Genomic DNA, 20,041 nt, shown 5'->3' with positions numbered 1-20,041 from the left:
TAGCTGCTCCCTTCTGAGAAGTCACATGACATGCGGGGAGCCTGTGACCCACGCTCACGAACCACGGAGCCCGGGTTATGCCCAAGATCAGCCATGAGGCCGAGAACCACCACCTTCCAACGCTGGGAGAGGACAGCCACTGTCGGGCTTAGCGTGGATGGGGGGGCGGGGGGACACGGGGCGAAGGGTGGGGAGGAGGGGATGTGTGCATGTGCTGGACAGCCCTGGGTCATGCTGGTCCCAGCATCGCCCTCCTCCTCCATTAGTGAGGCAATGGCAGTGATTGTGTCTTGGTGTTGAGGGAAGACTGAGATGATACGGTAGAGCCCAGAGTGGTGGGGCTCAATCAGCACTCAAGCCAGGATGGGGTGTCACGGCTGACCTGGGGCAGAGCCCGCAGCACAGACCCGAGTTCCCCTACTATCCCGCCATCCCAAGCAGCCAGGGGGCCACCTGACCCCAAGTACCCTCCCCCACATGCTGGTCCTTGCCGCCAAGACAGCCAAGTGTAATCTCAGGCGGCTGTGGGAACCCCGGAGTGGGACAGGCTGCAGATTGGAGAGCCAACCAGCCAGGAAGAGCTCTCAGAGGAGAGAGGGGCAGACTCAGATGGCAGAGGAGCCATGTGGCAGAAGCCATGAAGCCAGGACAGCGGCCTGGCAGCTGCAGGAGGCAGCAGCTGTGTGACTTAGGGGACCAGAGGCTGTGGGAGCCTGAGCAGAGGTGCCAGGGGCAATAGCTGGGACCCCGCTGCTTGTGCCCTCAGCAGCCGGTTATCCTAGGTCTTGGCTTTTCCCCTCATCTGCGATTTGGGGACCTGAAGGGAAGGCCTGACCAGTGCCAGACTTCTGCTGGGCTCCTGGGGTCCCACCTCGTCCTCTTGGCTGGGGCAGTTCAGTTCCATGGGCTCACTGGGCCAGTCTGGAGAGGTCGTGCCTGCCTCCCCAGGCCTCGCCCCTGGCGTTCTGCCACTTGCTCACTGCTCTGTCCATGTGTTGCTGGCGAATGGCTGAACTAGGGTGGTCCTGCAGCCCCCTGACCTTCAGCTCCCCACCCCACTAGAAAAGCTGCCGGCAGCAGCTGGCTCCCACAGAGCTCTAGGAACGGGGTCTCTGAACACCTGGTCTCCCATTTCCTGGGAGTGGGGAGACCCACGGGGCAGGGAGACCCTCTCCCTAGCCCAGCCAGGCCTACAGCGCCCCCAGAGCTTGGAGGATACAGGTCTCGATGTTGGCGCCCACAATGTAGCCGGCCACGTCGAAGTTGATGCGGATGAATTTGCCCTGGGAAGGGAAGGTGGCCACGGCTGAGGATCTGCTCTCATGCAGACCTGAAAACAGACATGCCTCCCCACCCCGCAGGTCCCTTCCCCACCAGCCCAGAACTGGCCTGATTCCCCACTTCTTTCCTTCCTTATCTGAGCCCCACTCACATCAGGGACTCCCTGGGGAACTCTAGTCCAGACTCTTGCTCTTCCTATCTCAGGACCCCTATCTCCTCATCCCAGAACTTCCAGGCACCCCAACTTGGCCAGGCCCCGCCTCCCGCACACAGGCCCCGCCCCATGACCCAGGCCCCGCCTCCCACACACAGGCCCCGCCCCAGCCCAGTACTCACGAATCGGGAGGAATTGTCATTCTTGACTGTCTTGGCGTTGCCGAAGGCTTCCAGGATGGGGTTGGCCTGCAACAGCTGCCGCTCCAGCTCCCCCTGTGGGCACCGAGACGTCATCAGAGTGGCCCCGGCAGGAGCAGAGCTCCCAGCCCACCAGGAGACTGGTCTCCGGGACAGGTTATTGAACAAAATCAAACCAAACACAGACGAGCCACAGGACAACTGCTCCAGGGGGCCAGTGTTAAAAACAATTCAGGGCGGGCCCAGCGCCGTGGCCTAGTGACTAAAGTCCTCGCCTTGAACGCTGCCGGAATCCTATATGGCCACCAGTTCTAATCCCAGCAGCTCCACTTCCCATCCAGCTCCCTGCTTGTGGCCTGGGAAAGCAGTGGAGGACGGCCCAAAGCCTTGGGACCCTGCACCCGTGTGGGAGACCAGAAGAGGTTCCTAGTTCCCAGCTTCGGATTGGCGCAGCTCTGGCCGTTGAGGTCACTTGGGGAGTGAATCATCGGACAGACGATCTTCCTCTCTGTCTCTTCTCCTCTATGTCTGACTTTGTAATAACAATAAATAAATCTTAAAAACAAAAACTTTGGGGAAGGTTGGAGGCGCCCCCTGCACTTGGCTGCCACCGGCTGCCGAGGAAACGAGGTCACCGCATATCTGATGCTCCACACGCAGGGACGTGGTAGGTGGCCAAGACACGGTGCTGGCTCCCTGGGGTGCACATGTCACTCTGCTTCCCTCCAGCCCAAGGGTCAGCTAGGCATGAGGCAGGTAAATGCCAGTCTGCATGGCCCAGCCAGGCTCGTGGCTTTGCTGAGGGAAGGGGCGGACGTGGCACACCGCGGGCACTGCCAAAGGTTTGTGGAAAACGGATTTGAAAGGCAAGCTTGGGGGGCAGTGTTGTGGCATAGCACATAAAGCCACCACCTCCAATGTTGACCCTTGGGCATGGGGTTAGGTCCCAACGGCCCCCTTTCCCTCTGTAACTCCAGCTTTCAAATAAGTCTTTTAAAAATGTGAAATCTAGGCAAACGCAGTCTTCCAAAGTCAACAGAAAACATATCCTGATGAAGAACCAAGTAGAAGTGCATTTGAGTTTGTCTTCCTAGCTCTCCTGCCAACTTTCCACGTGCTGAGTTTGCGCAGGGCCCTGCCTGGACACACCCAGCCCATCGGCCACACTCAGTGGCTCTAGTCCCTGGGGTGTTGCTGTGGCTGTCCATGTCCTACTGTGTGCACACAGTAGGGCTTCTGTGACTGGCGCAGGGGCTCTGATTGCATACCCACAGTAGGCCCGCACTGGTTAGGGACATGGCCTATGTGCACACAGTGGGGGTATCCCAGAGGGCAGCATGGGCCCTGGAAGGTATGACCTCTGGTGCCTTGGGTCGTGTCTACCAGGGAAAGCCACAGCCAAGGTGACCAGAGTGGCACGAGGTGGGGCGGCTAGATTGGAGGAGATTCCTGCTACTCACATAGGACATGGTGCTGGTGGAGGCCTGAGGAGGTCACAGGACACGAGACACAGCCAAGGACACGGCACATGCAACATGGACAGACATGGTGGTGAACCGGCAGCCTCAGGTCAGGAAGGGTGGGGAGCAGAGGGGTTGGGGAGGGGAAACCAGGTGTGGGGAGAGGTGGCCTCAGGGGACTGGCTGCCTGGCCTTGAATCTCTCTTGCCCTCTACCTGGGGCCGTCAGCCCAGGGAAGCAAGGGGCACCACATAGCAGCCACTCAGACAAGCAGCAGACACACAGAGTAGGTGCTGAGAGAACCAAGCGCCTACTAAGTGCCAGGTTCCGTTCTGGGGCTAAGGGGGCCTGGGACCCTGAATTTGTCCCGCCTCTGCCCCAACAGGTACCATGTGGGGTGGGGAGCTGAGAGCAGGCCCCACCCCAACCATGGCGTTCTCTGAATATAGCACACAGCTGTGGAGGGACACGCAGGGCTGGGACGCTGCTGGGCACAGGGCCAGGGCACCCCGAGACTGCTTTCGTACCGGGACCCCTGGCTCCTTCCTGCCTTTTGGGGACGATGCCACGTGGGCCAGGTACTGGATGACCTTCTTGGTGTTCTCCGTCTTTCCGGCTCCAGACTCCCCACTGCGGGGGAATGACACGATGCGGAGAGGGTGGGTGGCATGGCCAGGAATGGCTGCCCAGGCCAGAAGAGCCTCTCCCAGACCCACCCCCTGCAGGAAGACCTCCACAATTACTCACGTGCAGAGAATGGACTGGTCCTCGCGATCTGTAGGGGTCAGAGAGGAACATGTGTCACTGGGGAGGGTCCGTCTGGGGTGGCCCTCTGCCCCTTACGCTGGCCACTCCCTGCTCAAAATTGTCCTGAGGGGCAAGGGACTGGGAGGCTGATGCCTGCCACTTCCAGATCTTAAGATCCTACTGGCTCTCCCTCTCTCTCTGCTATGTGGCCTTGAGCAGGTCCCCAAGTGGCTCTGACTCTTTCCACATCTGGAAAGTGGGGTTGAAAACAGTGAGCCAGTGGTCAGCACCCTGAGGGATGTCCAACATGCTCAGCACGCTCTCGGCAAGGGACAGACACCGTGCACAGAGGTCATGCCAGGCCCTGGGTCCCTGCTCCACCTCCACCCCTCACCCACCAGCTTGACTGTGGGCAACCAGCTGGTTGCTCTGACTTGGAAATCAGGGACCAGGAAAGCAGCAAGGGATGAGTGAGCCTTGAGGCAGCCCCACCAGGAGCCAGGAAGGGGCTGCGGCTCGCACAAAGGCGTGAGGTCCCTCTGTGAGGAGCGGACAGGTGGAGTGGCGGGGCTGGAGGGACAGAGTGGGCTCAGCAGCACACACGTGGCAGTTCCACACAGTGCCCGTTCTCCCTTCTCAAGCCCACGGCCGCGTTCACCCAAGCAGAACAGCCTCCCTGCCTTTGCCAGTGTCACAGGACACGGCGGCGTTAGACTGGAATCGGGCACTGGAAGGAAAGCCAGGGACTCCTCGTGCATGGAGACCGAGCAGTTCGCTGTTAAAGACCAAAGAGGAGCTCACGGGGCCCGTAGATAACACGACCTTCCTGCACCACTGCAAGGGCGGACAAAGGGCAGTAGCTCAGGGTCGTCATGGAAATGTTCACACAAGTGACTTTATGTAGCCAGATGCCCGGCTCCCTCTGGCTGCGTAAAGGCATGATGTGGGAATAGCATACGGCATACTACATCCGGAATAAACAAACTGCTGTCTTCTGTGACTTGTCACACGATGGAAACAGACCCACAGTCTGAAACGCACATGAGCCCACAGCGGGGGCAGAACGAGCAGCGCGTAGAGCAGTCACCTGCCTCGGCCATCCTGTGCCTCACTATCACGCTGTCTCAGATCACACAGCCCTGGTCCAGTGCACGACCTGGGCAGCTGTCCACAGATGCCATCTGCCTTAAGGTGCCGTGATGACGTAGAGCGTGTCTACATGCGCACAAGGTGGACTGAATGAGCGAGAGCTGCAGGCTTCCCTGCCCCTGGGGAAATTCCTTTAGAAGTCACAGTGCAGGGTGAGCAGAGGCTCGAGGGCTTGGGTGCTCAGAGCTCGTCCCTTTGTCACCTGACCCTGAAGTTCCCTCCACTACCCCAGGAAGTGTCCGGTCCAGCCCCAGGCCGCCACTCACCCTGCAGCATGCTTCGATAGGCCCCCTCGGTCACAGCGTACACGTGGGGTGGCACCTCGTGGCGCTTCTTGCCCCGGTACATCTCCACGATGGCCTCCGTGTAGATGGGGAGCTGCTTGTACGGGTTGATGACCACACAGAAAAGACCGGAGTATGTCTACAGTGGATGAGAGGGGAGAGGACGTCAGGGGCGAGCCCGCATCCCCGGGCACAGCTGGGCAGGCTATGTGCTGCCCGAGGGTGTGTGGCACAGTGCTGGGCACAGGTGACGCACACTTGCAGGCTGCTGAAGGGAATGACCCTTTCCAGATCTCACAAAAGGCGCTGGGGAGACGGAGACTGAGTCCTCGAGAGCACGAGGGTTTGCCGTCAGCCATGCTGGGCTGCCTGGAGTGAAGTGACCACATGCAACGTCATCCCTTGAGGCATGCTCTGGAGTGCAGGGGAAAAAGGCCCTGCACAGGATGGGCCACTATGGAGCTCTGGGCACACTGATGTGGGGAGGAACTAGAAGAAAGGACAGCGATGACAAGGCTTTGAAAGGGTGCCTTGTGGGACACCTCCGGAAGGATGCCCAGGGCACCTGCTGCTGCTGGGATGTGACAGGACCAGCGCATGGCTGCACATGTCCTGTGACAGCTGTGTGTTCAGGAGCGCTGCACTGCGGGAGATGCTTAACCTCCAACTCAAGGTGTGGGGAGATAAGAGTCTGTCGTCCAAGTTCACAGACACCTCCTGCACCCGAGTTGCAGCCGCATCCTCCTGGGGCCACAGTCAGGACTCTGCAGCAGCTTAACAACTGGTCTGGCTCCCAGGTTGGCAGGTGGACGAAAGGCTGCTTGGCAGACAGGGAGAGCCGGCAGCCCGCTGAGTTAGCCCAGCCCCAGGGCTCGCCAGCTGTGCAGGCACCTGAGCCAGCTGGAGTCAGCTGCTTGGTGGCTCACCTAGTTAAATATTTAGCTCCTTGACCAGCTAGTCACCAGTTTGCCTAGTCCACAGGCAGCTGTTCACAAGCTGGTGAGGAGTAAGGCTGGTGGGAGCTCCCGAGAGCCCGGGCTGTGGGATGCAGGGCGTGGTCACCGCCGGCTCCAGGTGCCACACTTGTAATGGAGGGGAGGGTGGTGGGTGGCCAGCCTGGAGCCGAACAACCGGTTTGCTGGGTGCCTGCCCAGAGCTCTTGGAGGGTGCGGCGGCTGGACTACATTCCCTGAGCGGGTATCTCATGGCTGCTGGCGCCCCGGCCCCCACTTCTGGCTGGCGGAGGACCCCACTCCCCATGCCACCTCTCCATGCCAGCACCCTCCCCCCGCCCCGGCCAGCCATGCCTTGCTCCCTGGGTGACACCTGAGCTGACCACGAGTGGCCACCGGTGCCACCAGCAAGGGTCGGGAGCAGCCAGGGTGGGCCAGGGACGCGTCCCCCGCCCTCGGGGCTGTGCAGACAGGGCCGCCCCACCTCTTGGGTTTCCTCCTGGAGAAAGCAGAGGAGACACTCCCAGCCTCATTACAAAGGCCGCAGGGATTAAGGGAGATAATGAATAAAAACCCAGCCAGGCCAAGGTGGGGGCCCTGCTCAGCCACGCACTCCAAATAAGGCCTGGAGACTCAGGTTACGTCCTGCCTGGCTCCCACTTCCCAGCCACGCTGCCACGCCACCCCGGGCTGCGATTCAGATGTGGCCTTCCCTGGCTGCGCAGGGCCTGGCAAAAGGGAAGGGCCTCCTGTGAACTACAGTTTCCTGCTCTGAAAAACCGTGGGGGGGGGGGGGGGAGGACAGGTTAACCCCTGCCTCCCGGGAGGGTTCTGTGGACGCTGTTGTCACAGGGTCCTCCAGGGCTGCTGCAGTGCCTTCCTGCCACAAGCGCCCCAACAAGGCCACAGGGACCTCGGCAGCCTCCGGTGGAAACACACCTTAGTCAGTCAACAAACACCCCCAGCACAGTCCCTCAGACAGACAGGAGGGACCCACATGTCCCAGCTGCTCCGGCCCTTCGCAGGAAGCTGGCCAGGAGCTGTGCACTGGGAAACAGGTGCGGACCCATCACCACCTGTCGCTGCACCCTAGAGAAGCAGGCACCCACGATCTCCTGACAATCACCAGTAAGCTCCAACGTGAGCTCTTTGGGCTTCCAGAACCTTCCATCTCACTGTCATCTTTCGGACCCCAATTCTTCTGCTCTCCAGTCACCACTCAGCCCAGCCCCTGCTATGTTTTCCTCTGAATTTTCTAAATCATCTTCCAGTGCAGTGGCAAGGGACTGAGTCTGGAGCCAGACCAAACTGGGTTCAAATTGCCCCACTGGGTTCAAGACCCACCACGGGGGCCCAGCGTCCTCCACACCCCATGTACAGATGCCTCACATGGCTGCCGTGAGGGCTCAGGGTATTTAGACAAAGGCCAAGAATGCTGTGGGTGTGGATGGCCTCCAGGGGTCTTTGTTGTGGGCGTTATGCTCTGCCCTCACCCAGGACTTGTAATGGCACATGAGGAATCTAAAAAGCTGGTGCTGCTGGGAGAAGGCACCTCCCCTCCCACCCCAGGGCCACACAGGCCTGGTTCAGACTCTACCTCTGCCTCCTGGAGCCCAGCTCTCCATATGGAGTTGGGCTTGCTGACCTGTGCTCTGTGAGACCCCAGTCACCGGAGCAGGGGCTTGGGGCTGTGCTCTGGGCTGGCTGCCCGGCTTCCACTCCCAACCTGAGTCCATCACAGGCTCTAAGAGCTGAGCCAGGATACTTAACATTCCAGGGGAGCTCCAGGGTCATGCCCTGTCCTCAAGGGCAGCTGGCCAACTCCTGGGCAGCACTCGGGGCAGTGCTGGGTAAGTGCTCCATCAATATTTGCTGGCCTTCCATTAGTGTCGTATTTTACAACTCCTGTTGACATTCCTGTCGATCTCTCTAACCCTGTTGGTTGTCACCTTTAACAGAATTAACCAGCTTTGGTTGGCAACTAGGGTCCGCTGAGCAGCTGGGTGGAAACATCAGGGGCCACGTCACACAAGATGGCTTGACGTCAGAGGTCCTCGGTGTTCTTAGGAACCCCCTGAGACAGTTCCAATAGAAAGTCAGGGAGACACATCACTGCCCTCCCACACCCCACGTGTACCCTGAGAACATCAGAGAACGGGGTACACAGCATAGCACATGGCTCTAGAGACCAAGAGAGCCAACCTCACTCTCGCCAGTCCCATCCTGAACTTGCACACAGACTCCTGGTTCTGCCAGGTCCAATGGCGGCCCCGGTCAAGGGCCTGAGCGTCTTCCTGCTATTGGCATCCCAGCAAGGGCACAGTAAACTGCCTCACATTATTTATCTGTTAAATGGGGACCAAGTGCTTTCTAGGTGTAAAATTTTTTAAGGAGGAGACAGCATATTATAGGAGGCTTAAAGGGGTACTTAGTCAATGTTCAATAAATGTTCCTTTTGGTGGTTACTGACGCTGATGGCCTAAATGATCTGCCACGTAAAACAGGGAGTCGCTACAGTTTAAAAATTGTCATTTAGAGGCCAACGGCTCAACCGGCTCACCCTCCGCCTACAAGTGCCAGCATCCCATATAGGCACCAGTTCATGTCCCAGAGCTTCCACTTCCCATCCAGCAACCTGCTTCTGACCTGAGAAGGCAAGAGAGGATGGCTGAAGTCCTTGGGATTCTGCAACAACATGGCAAACCTGGAAGAGGCTTCTGGCTCCTGGCTTTGGGAGAAGCTTTTGGCCCAGCTCTGGCCGTTGTGGCCATGTGGGGAGTGAACCAGCAGACAGAAGATCTTTCTCTTTCTGTGAATCTCCCTTTCCAATGCAAGTAAATAAATCTTTTAAATAATAAATACAACATGGCATCATAAAACAACATTTGCCACAGATATTCTTGCACACATGACCGTGTCCCCACTGGGATCTGAGGCTGACCTGGTCATTGGATAATCTTTTTTTAAATTTTTAAAGATTTACTTATTTTTATTGGAAAGTCAGACATACAGAAAGGAGGAAAGACAGAGGAGGAAGATCTTCAGCCACTGATTCACTTCCCAAGCGGCTGCAACGGCCAAAGCTGAGCAGATCCAAAGCCAGGAGCCTCTACTGGGTCTCCCACACAGGTGTAAGATCCCAAGGCTTTGGGCCATCCTCGACTGCTTTCCCAGGCCACAGGCAGAGGACTAGATCGGAAACAGGGACACGAACCTGTGCCCATATGGTCTCCCGGCACACGCAAGGCGGGGACTTTAGCCACTAGGCTACCCTGCCTGGCCCCACCAGATAATTTCTAATCTGGCCACCACAGGAGTGTCCTGTGGGTTTGGGAGAGCCCGCTGCCCCCTACCCCGCGCCTCCCCACCGCGAGACCCTAGGCTACTCACGTAGATGAGGCCGGAGTAGTAGCGCTCACGGAGGTTGTGCAGCACCGAGGCCTCGTTCAGGCAGGTCAACTCAGCCATGTCCTCCGCCTTGCTGAACTTAGGCGGGTTCATGCGCTGGATCTGGTCCCGCGGCAGCCGCAGACGCCGGCCACTCTCCGCCAGCTCCACCTCAGCCTCCTCCTCACCCTCATCCCGCAGTGCCGCGGCCTCGAACCCGTGCAGCTCCGAGGGCACCCACACCAGGCGCCTGGCCGTCCACTCTACTTGCGGGGAGGCACCTGAGCCTCCGGGGCCGCCACCTACACCCGGTGTGTTGGGTGCAAACAGGTATGGCTGGGCTGCCTCGGGCACTGGTCCGGGCCTAGAGGCCGTCTTCCGCCCAGGCACCGACAACGTCATTGTCGCCATGGTCTGCTGGGGACAGAGGAAGAGGTGGATGTCAGGTGAGGGATTCATCCCTGGTGAGCCCATGCATACCCCAGACCCTGTCCCCAGGGAGTCTTCTCTTGTTTTCCTCCACCAGGTCTCAGTTGGCCCTTCTGCCAAATGGCTACGCAGATCTTAGTTCCTCTCACTGAAATCTTTCAACAAGTCTTTAACAAGCAAACACGGGCAATACAGTAACAAATGAGCCAGCAAGGTTGACTTCCTTGGGAAGCCATTCACAGAGCAGCCCCAGGCTGACCAAGGTCAATGCCATGGCAAGATACCTACCACTGGGCACTTGAAATGGGGCAAGTACAATTGAGCAAGTAGATTTTAAAATATCTTATCCTGGGGATGAGGTGGGGTGAAGGGGGAATCCCTGTGCCTGTGGAACTGTATCACAAGAAATAAATTTTTAAAAAATTTATTCTGGGGGCCAGCACCATGGCTCAACAGGCTAATTGTTTGCCTGCAGGTGCCAGCATCCTATTTGGGTGCTCGTTCATGCCCTGGCTGCTCCATGTCCCAACCAATTCCCTGCTTGTGGCCGCCTGGGAAAGCAGTGGAGTTGGGACCTTGCATTCGCGTGCGAGACTAACAAGAGGCTTCTGGCTCCTGGCTTCGGATCAGCTCCGTTCCAGCCACTGCAGTCACTTGGGGAGTGAATCTACGGATGGAAGATATTTTTGTCTCTCCCTCTCTCTGTAAATCTATATTTCTAATAGAAAATAAATAAATATTTAACATTTTTATTTCATTTTAACTCAATTTAAGCTCAAATAGACTCATTTGGCTGGGGCCAGTACTGTACCTGCCCAGCTATGTAGCTCCACTTTTGATCTAGTTCCCTGCCAACGCACCTAGGAAAGCGGGGGACAATGGCTCAAGTGCTTGGGCCCCTGTCACCCTGTGGGAGGCCTGGTTGGAGCCCCAGGCTCCTGGCTTCCGTCCGTGCAGTCCCTGCCACTGAAGTCACCTGGATAGTGAGCAGCACATGGAAAATTCATCTCTCAATTGCTAACTCTGCCTTGCAAATAAAAACACATAAATCTTTTCTTTTTAACAGATCTGCTTGGCAACTGCACACTTGCAAAGGAGTGCATGAACACGCCGAGGCTGCGGAGTCAGCAACAGCTTTAAACAGTCTCTATGCCAGAAAGATGGCCCACTGAGGTTTTTATAATTTTCTGGCATGTTGCGATAGCCACACTTCAGATACACTGGGTTAAATAAAATATCATTAGCATCCATGCCAGCTGTCCCTTTGTGTTCTGCCCTATTTCATGTGGGAATCTGAAGTGATATGCTTGCCCTTCTTTCTACGGCACAGAGGCACTCTGGGACAGAGAAATACATGAGTGAATTACAGAGTGTGGCAGGGGCCGGGGGGGGGGCGTGGAGGACGGCCTGGGGTGTGAAGGGAGCAGGCGGGGCAGGGGCAGGAGAACTGTTCCAGGTGGCTGGTGCAAAAGCCCTGAGGCAGGACAGGGCTGGGCAGCCAGAGTGGCTGCAGCTGTGTGAGCCAGAGGGAGAGGGCGTTGAGGCAAGATAAGATCGGGCACCACAGATGCTATTTGGCGCTTGTGTCTGAGATGTGGGTCCAGAAAGAAGGTCATCGGATTTGTTCCTCAGGTGCCCGACCACCTCTGGTCATACCTGCCCCATACCTGCAGGACAGACTAGGCACTCACTGCCTGCCTACCCCTACACTTTGTCTTCCCTGCCCCCGTTTGGCTCTCCTGCATGCAGCCCTTTTCAGGCCTGCCCTCTGATGCCATGGGCTGAGAGGCCCTGGTGTGTGGGCCGAGCCTGCCCTGGTCCCAGACAATCAGAAGTAGCTGTGGCTGTTGCTGTCACAGAGGCAACAGGGGCCTTGCAGGTGCCAGCACTGCCTGGCTCCACCCTGCCTTCCAGGGGCCATGGGCAGAGGTGGGGCAGGACATGGGAGGCAGTGCCCAGGCAGGGCCAAGACAATGCCCTCCTGGACAGTTTGGGCTACTTCAGTGCCTGTGTCATGACCCCAGACACTGCGACCTCCTCGCTCCGGTGCCTCCACCTCTGCCCACCCTCCTCAGCCCTGGGGAGAACCCTTTCTAGACAGCCAGCTCCCAAGCCATCCGGGCCCCGACACCCCTCTCCCCTGAGGAAGCTCACCCTCCCAGCCCCTCTCCTCACACCCTGAGCCCCAGCACTGAGATAACAAACGCTGGTCCCTGGCCTCTGTGAGCAGCCAGCATCTAACCCACAGGCCCCAGCCCAGACCCACCCAGAGCCAAGCTCCATCCACAGGACTTTACCCCCCACTCCCGTCCCACATCCTCTCCAGCCTGGTGGCCTTTGACCAGGAAGTGTCAGGCACCTGTCGCAATCACTCAGCCGGGAGCCTCCTCTCTAAGGAGCAAGGAGCTCAGGCCCCCAGCCTTCTCTGCCCTCAGCAGGCTCAGGAGGTCGTGTCCCCTAGGTCCTTCATGTGCCAGGGCACATGAGTTGGAGTACTGGACCCTCCTGCTGTGGGACATAAGTGGGGACCTTGTACATCACCATGGAGGGACTACAGGTGAAGCTGTTGGGTTCCTGGGACTAGCCACAGACTAGAACAGGTGACTGCACCGCCCGTCCCCTGGCTCCCAGGCTGAGCCCCTGCAGCAGCCCCACCTTGCCTCAGCCAGCAGGAAGGCGCTGCCAGGGCTCATTACTGTCACCTGGGCAGCTGAAAGCACCTGCCCTGGGCGGGGCGGCCACTGCTGGGCTGGAAAAGGAAAAGCAGCCAGGGAGCCACCCCTGAAGCCAGGGTGGCCCCCACCTCGGCATCCAGGCCTCTGACCTCAACCTGGTGCCACAGTACAGAGGCAGGCCTTGCTCCCTCAGACCAGGGGTCCAGCCCAGCCCCTCCTCCCTCACACCCAGGGGCCCAGCCCCTCCTCCCTCACACCCAGGGGTCCAGCCCAGCACCTCCTCCCTCACACCCAGGGGTCCAGCCCCTCCTCCCTCACACCCAGGGGTGCAGCCCCTCCTCCCTCACACCCAGGGGTCCAGCCCAGCCTTCCTCCCTCACACCCAGGGGTCCAGCCCAGCCCCTCCTCCCTCACACCCAGGGGTCCAGCCCAGCACCTCCTCCCTCAGACCAAGGGTCCAGAGCCAAACTCTCCTCCCTCACACCCAGGAGCCCAACACTGGGCTGGGACCGTCCTTTTTTCCCCTCCTAACCCAGGAGTCTCAGCTCCGGCGTCTTTCTCAGGCCTGAGACCAGGTTGGTAACGCCAGGAGTCAGGGCGCGTGGGATCCTCCTCTCCGCCAGACTCACACGCCAGTGTCGCCCCCCTCCCGGAACTCGGGCCGGGGACCCGCGGGGTTACCTGGGGACGCCAGCCGGCGGGGCAGCAGGGAGACGGGGAGGGGGCGCGGGGATCCCGGGCGCTTCGGAGCCCTCAGGTGAGTCTACCCCGGCGGTCCAGCGCGGGCCGGGGCGGGGCGGGGGCCGGGCTCTGACGTCACCCTGCACCTGCCGGGCTGGGAAGGGGCGGGGCCTGAGCCCGCGGCCAGGTGGGCGGTGGTGCCAGGGGCTCCACCTCCTCCTCTGCCCCTCTTCTGCTCCTCTCCCGCTGCTCCTCCTCTCCTCTCCCCCTCTCCTTTCTCCTTTTCTCCGCTCCTCCTTTCTCCTCGGGGTTTGGAAAGGTCAGGAACCCACACGTGCACCCACACCAAGCGCCCTGAGGACCCCCGGGATTAAAATCTCGCTATTTTTCTTCGCTGAAAGACCACGCGAAGCAAAGGTCCCCCAGGCGACTGCTTCCTCACTTAGCCTGTCTGGGTCTCTGTTTTGCCACCCCTGGAATGCGATACCGCAAGAACAAGACAACAGTGCGCTCGGGTCCCTGGGTGGGTGACAGGTGCAGCACGCAGTGCGTGTGCAGGGTTTTCCTGAGTTTGACTCCTACAATCACCTCAGCCATCAGGGAGGTCTCCATTCATTCCTGAGGCACCGAGTGGAGGAGCTGGTGCCCAAAGCTCGCAGGGGGCGCTGGGTTCCCAGCCGCTGCAGAGGCAGGCAGGAGTGGAGCCCCCACCCTGAGTCCTCATTTCCCATTCCTGGGGGCTAACGTGGCCCCCAAGTAGCGGGCTAGGCCGCTGCGCGACCACCGGGCTGCCCCAACTCGGCAGGAGACCCGGGGGTGCCCTCCCAGAGCCCGCAGGCGAGGGCATGACTCAGGTGTTGAAGTCTCCGAGGTGCCGACTGGAGCCTCGTCGCCCTCCGTTTGCGGCCCTGACCCCGGAGCGGGGCGGCGAGGACCCCGACCGAGGACCCCGCAGACCCCGCAGGAGGCCGAGCGCCCCCGGGGGGCCGCGGGGTGGGCGTGTGTGGCCGGCGCCCCCGCGCCCCGCAGCGCGCCCGAGGTGCGGGTCGGCGTCCCCGCCTGGCCCCCCGCCGCCCGCGCCGGGCCCCCGTCTGGCCCCCCAGCCTCTCGTCTGGCCGTGGCCTGGCTCGCTCCGCCACCTCAGCAGGCCCGGCCGGCCCCCCGGGCGGGGAGACTCACCGGCTTCCAGAAGCCGTCCCGAGGCTTCGGCCTGAGGAGAAAGAGGGGCGGGCCCACCCGGACGGCCCCGCCCCCACGAGCACACGAGGGTCCAATCGGCGTCCGCTGCGGCAAGAGGCGGCTCCGCCCATGGGGGCCGGCGACCGCCAATCAAGACGAGCGGCTGGTGGGCAGGGCCAATGAGAAGTTACCGAAGGGTGCCAGGCGTGGGAAAAGATCCCGGCCGAGCGCCGAGCCTGGCGGCGCGGTGGTGGGTGGGACCCGAGCCCTGACGGGCAGGGGACGCGACCAATGACGAGTGCGCGGGGGGCGGCCAGGGGCAGGAGGCCCCAGGAGTCGGGGTGAATGGGCTGCTTTGTGCACAGGGCTTCAATGGGGACCTTTGTGAGCGCCGGCGTGGGGTGGAAGCGGGGTAGTGGTGGTGGCGGCTGGAGACCGGAATGCCTCGGTTCCCCCTGCCAGGAGCCGGAGGGCAGGGCGATCAGGAGAGAGTTGTCCTATGCTGATCGCTGACTGCGGAGTGGAGGCCTCCAGGACTGTCACCCGCCACGCAGATACGGATGGTGACAGCAGCAGTGAAGATGGGTCGTTTATAGAGGGTGTTTGCCAGGAGCTGGGTGGGTGTCAAGCGTGCTACCTTCATGAGCTCATCGGAGCCTGACAAGCCAGCCCTGGAAAATGGGTGCTATTAAAAGCATCATACTCCAGATGAGATCCACCGAAGCTGGGAAGCGGGCTGGATAATTGCAGGCGGTCAGGGCTGGCCCCAGCGGTGGGAGTCCAGAACCTAAGCTTGGGGCCCCCAGGCTGGGCCCAGACCAGGGCTAATGTGCCCAACCTACGGGTGGGAAAACAGGCTCTGCCAAAAGAGGAGAGGCCGCCCAAGTTCCCAGGCCTCAGGGATAGCCAGGCCTGGTTGTTCATTCGGCTCCTGTGTGGGCTGACCCTGTGCCTGGGCTTTTTAAAATTTCTGCTCCTTTAAAACAAGACTGATCCCCTTCTCGAATATCTATAAAGCAGCCCAGGATGGCCCACGAGCTTGGGCCCCTGCACCCAGAGAAGCTCCTGCCTTCCAAAGGGCCCAGCTCCAATCCTTCTTAGAGGAATGTCAAATTCAGCCTTTCTGTTCAGAACTTTCCATTTCGCTCAGGAAAAGTCCAAGTCCTCTGGAGCTGGCCGTGTGGTTAAGCCTTGACCTGTGGCGACTGGCACCCTATGGGAGCTGGTTTGAATCCTGGCTGTTCCAGGTTCCTGGCTTCAGATCAGCTCAATTCTGACCATTGCAGCCACTTGGGGAGTGAACCAGCAGATAGAAGATCTTTCTGTCTCCCCTTCTCTCTGTAAATCTGACTTTCCAATAAAAATAAATCTACAAAATATTTTTTAAAAGACATGTTTGCTGGGTGGATAGTAACAAGTCCTTGTGTTGTGTCAATTAAATAAATTGATGCATACAAAAAGTCGTAGTACGGCCCTGATACTGGGAAAAGGCTAAACAAGCAAAGCTTGATGAAGATGATTTGTTGTTCTGCCAAGAGTACAAAGGAAAGCATTGCCACATGCCTAGAGTCAAGTTTAGAACCGGGGAAGAAGCACAAAACAGGAAAGGAGAAAGCTTGGCATGAGCTGGGAACACAAAGAGGCCAGAGAGAGATGGGGCTGGACCTTGAAGGCCAGCACGGTTAGACTGTGCTGCCCCACAGGCATCGGGCTGACACTGGGCTTCCTTTTATTGTGGCCAGAAAAAAAAAATAGATTGGCAAGTCATTACAGGTTAGTGACACGCCCAGGGACTCCTGGCCTCATCTGTGCTCTTAACCAAGGCAGGGCTGGGGCTCTTGGCACGTTCTCCATGGAAGCAGGCCACAGCGAGGTGCACAGACGGGGCGCTGAGGACAGCCAGCGCTGTGTGTGCAGTGTGGATTGTGTTGGACACTGTGCCCTGGGAATGCGTTAACCCATCACATTCTCTTAACAACCCCCTAACGCTGGTACTTTATTTTCCCCGTTTGATGGATAGAAAACATGGGCTCCCAGACAGGAGGAATCTATGGGTGAGCGCAAGGACAGTGAATATAGCTGAATTTAAAACAGGAAACTGGACCCTGGTACCCACATTCCAACCATCATCTGCCTGGCAACTAGTGATGTCATCGTTCTCATCCAAGTTCTAAATCTGCCCAAATCCCGCTCAGTCAGCGGGGGTAATTGATAAGATCGTGAATGAGCCTCATGATAATGAATTTCCTCTGGCTCGGGGCATGCTGTGTGCCCTGCTGAGAACCATCACAGTTGCCAATATTTACCATATTTCCTGAACACTTAATCTGTGCCAAACAAAGCAATAGCCTTTTATAAAAACTCTCCCCACAGCTCTCCACAAGGCGTGAATGTTGCATTTGTCTTTCTCTTTTTAAAAGATTTATTTATTTTTATTGGAAAGTCAGATATACACAGAGGAGGAGAGACAGAGAGGAAAATCCTCCGTCCATTGATTCACTCCCCAAGTGATTCACTCCCCGGCTGCAATGGCCGGAGCTGAGCCAATCTGAAATCAGGAGCCAGGAGCCTCTTCTGGGTCTCCCAAGTGGGTTCAAGGTCCCAAGGCTTTGGGCCATCCTTGACTGCCTTCCCAGGCTACAGGCAGGGAGCTGGATGGGAAGCAGGGCTGCCAGGGTTAGAATCGGCACCCACGTGGGATCCTGGTGAGCACAAGGTGAGGACTCTAGCCACTAGGTACGATAAGGTGTGAGCCTTATTGCACATGTCTTACATACGGGGACCCTGAGGCATATTCACAGAAAACAGTAGAACCTTGGACCAGCTGGGTGCTGTAGCCAGTTAAGCTGTTGCCTGCTGTGCTGGCAACCCACATGGGTGCTAGTTGGAGTCTGGCTGCTTCACTTCCAATCTAGCTGTCTGCAAATGCACCTGGGAAAGCAGCAGAAGATGGCCCAAGTGCTTGGGTCCCTGCACTATGGCCACAGACTAGTCCTGACTGTTGTGGTCATTTGGGGAGTGAACCAGTAGATGGAAAATCTCTCCCTTTCTTGCTCTCTCCAACTCTGCTTTTCAAATAAGTAAGACTTAAGGAAAAAAAAAAAAAAGGCAGCAGAGCCAGGGTCAAACCCCCAAAGGTGTGGATCACTCGAGGAGGCTGCGTACCAAAAGCCACCCCTGGATGAGACACCTGGCACCTCGGAGCCTTCCATTCATCCCACACAGCCACCATCTCTGAGCTCCAGGATCTGGAGTCTTCCCCACCAAGCTATGAGATGCTGGCTGTTGGAGATTTAGTCCAACCTTTCGGGGTCCCAATCGTGTAGTAGAGAGGGATTCAGCCAGGAGGGGGGCTGGGATGCCAGCATGGAACGGGCTGGGGCAAACAAGGCAGGGGTCATGTGAAATCTGAGCAACAGGCTAGCCGGACGGGCAGGGAAGGGGGATCCAGCCGAGAGCCGAGCGGAGCTGATGGACAGAGGTAAAAGGATGAGGCCCAAAGACAAGGATCCAGGAACACCCAAAATGGGCTGCTTTGTGGATAACGAGTTTGGGGGGAATTTGAAAAAGAGTGAGGGCGTGGCAGGGAGAGACAAGCTGCCGAGTCCCACCTGCCAGGGCACTTGGCAGCTGGCAAAGCCTCGCGTGGCTCCGTGTTTATTTTCAGCCACTGGGCTGTTGTTTTCCTGCATGTGACTCGGAACTGGAAGTGGTCAGGGACAACAGCAAGTTGACAACCTTATGAGGGTCACGGAGGAGTGACAGTCTCTTCTCCGCGACCACGGATATTCATGGAGTGCCTACTGCATGGCTGTCATTGTTCTAGACCAGAGGTTAACAGAGCTCTTATGTGAAAAGCTGGACAGCGAGTGCCATCAGCTTCCCGGCTGGTCTCAGCTCTGAAAGTCCCCTTTGCCCTTGCTTAAATAGGGGAGGTGTATACCAATAAAACTTTATTCACACACTTGGAAAGTCCAGGAAAGCAGCTAGAGCCCATGGCTAAATGAATGGGGGAAAGTGTATACCAATTAAACTTAATTCATACACCCAGGGAGCTCTGGGAAAGACGCCAAGGTCATGGGTACATGAATGGGGGAGGTGTGTGCCAATAAAACTTTATTCAGACACAGACCTGGGCTTCTGTGGTACTGTTTGCAAAACGCTGGCTTAGGCATGCGTGACAACAAGGTGTAAAGACACCGTGCCAGCTCTCTAGAAAACTCGAACGTTCATCTGCTCCTTTCCAGCTCCCATCATGGCCACAGTTACAGTGGCGTTTTTAGCGTGCCCCACAGGGTCCCACTGCCTTCACCTCACATCCTCCCACCCTCCCTCTCTGCACGCTGGATGCCCTGGCCTCCCTATATGCTCTGCAAATATACCAGGCTCAGCCCTGCCCCAGGACCTTGGTACCTGCTATTCTCTCTCCCTGGAGTCCTCTTTCCCCTGCTGCACAATCAGCCTCCTCACCTCCTTGCAGGCATTGCTCAACCATGGCCATTGCAGCGAGGCTTGCTTGGAGACCCTGGTGCCCAATGCCCTCACACCAGCTCTGTGTACTCTTTGTACCCCACAGCAGAGAGGCCAGGGGAGGTGCGGGTCTTTTATTAAGGGTATCAGGTGAGGTTCTCTAAGGAAGCGATGTTGGGGAAGGATGAGTGAGTGAATGGATGGGCATATGACAGATGAGTGGATAACAGGATGAATGAGGGAACAGATGGCCCCTGAATGGGTGGAGAAATAGATGGATGGCACACACAATGAACAATACATAAGCGAGCGAATGGATGGATGGAAAAGAACACGGAGAGGTGAATGTGCAGGTGGACAGACAGACACACAGGTTGGGTGGATGATGGCTGGGTTAATGGATGACAGATACATAGATGGGTGACAGGTGGATGGGCTAATGTATGTAGGATGCAGGATGGATAGATGGATGGATGGATAGTTTGATAAACAATTGAGAGAAAGCATCTCTCCATTCAGGGATTCCTATAATGCCAACAATGGGCAGAGCTGGGCCAGGTCAAAATTAGGAATCCAGAATACAGTCCATGTCTCCCACATGGGGAGAGCAGGGACCAAGTCCTGGGGCCATCCATCACTCCCTGGTGCCTACAAGGGTCTGATCAGCAGGAAGCTGGTATCAGCACCCTGAGTCGGGAACTGAACTCAGGTACCAGGATGTGTGACACGGGACATCTTACTCGCTAGGTATACCTCTAGCCTTAGAATTTCATTTTCCAGGCACTACCTGGACCCTCTGATTCCTTTGGATGGGTGGATAGGGGGACATCTTCCACAGGGGACAGTGCAGCCATACTCTCCCTCCCTTGTCCAGCCAGGGCAGGGCCAGGCAGAGCACACCCAAGGGCAGTGAAAGCTTTGGTATGTGTTGCCAGGCTGCGGCCACAACAGCAATGTTTACGGTTTGGATGGGGGAGTGGGGAAAGGAGGAA

At 58.0% G+C, this 20,041-nt stretch overlaps 1 protein-coding gene across 3 annotated transcripts in view; it reads right to left on the bottom strand.

Moving 5' to 3' along the window:
- MYH14 (myosin heavy chain 14) overlaps positions 1 to 14,601 on the bottom strand; it is a 58,060-nt gene extending 43,459 nt beyond the window's left edge. The window contains exons 1-8 of one of the 3 annotated variants that reach the window (XM_040978319.1): positions 14,580 to 14,601; positions 9,619 to 10,029; positions 5,258 to 5,414; positions 3,843 to 3,870; positions 3,623 to 3,725; positions 3,096 to 3,119; positions 1,618 to 1,710; positions 1,220 to 1,283 (exon numbers count right to left, since the gene is read on the bottom strand). In XM_040978319.1, the coding sequence (XP_040834253.1) occupies positions 1,220 to 1,283; positions 1,618 to 1,710; positions 3,096 to 3,119; positions 3,623 to 3,725; positions 3,843 to 3,870; positions 5,258 to 5,414; positions 9,619 to 10,026 (877 nt within the window). In that variant the 5' untranslated portion in view covers positions 10,027 to 10,029; positions 14,580 to 14,601. Of the gene's footprint in view, positions 1 to 1,219; positions 1,284 to 1,617; positions 1,711 to 3,095; positions 3,120 to 3,622; positions 3,726 to 3,842; positions 3,871 to 5,257; positions 5,415 to 9,618; positions 10,030 to 14,579 lie in introns of those variants that run through there. The other 2 variants (XM_040978318.1, XM_040978320.1) reach the window with 2 other exon arrangements.
- Between the last annotated feature and the right edge of the window lie 5,440 nt (positions 14,602 to 20,041).

This window comes from Ochotona curzoniae, unplaced genomic scaffold (assembly GCF_017591425.1).
Source record: "Ochotona curzoniae isolate NIBS_2020 unplaced genomic scaffold, NIBS_Ocur_1.0 contig_2861, whole genome shotgun sequence".
In the NCBI taxonomy this organism is placed as follows: domain Eukaryota; kingdom Metazoa; phylum Chordata; class Mammalia; order Lagomorpha; family Ochotonidae; genus Ochotona; species Ochotona curzoniae.
This window is presented reverse-complemented; position numbering and strand designations above follow the sequence as displayed.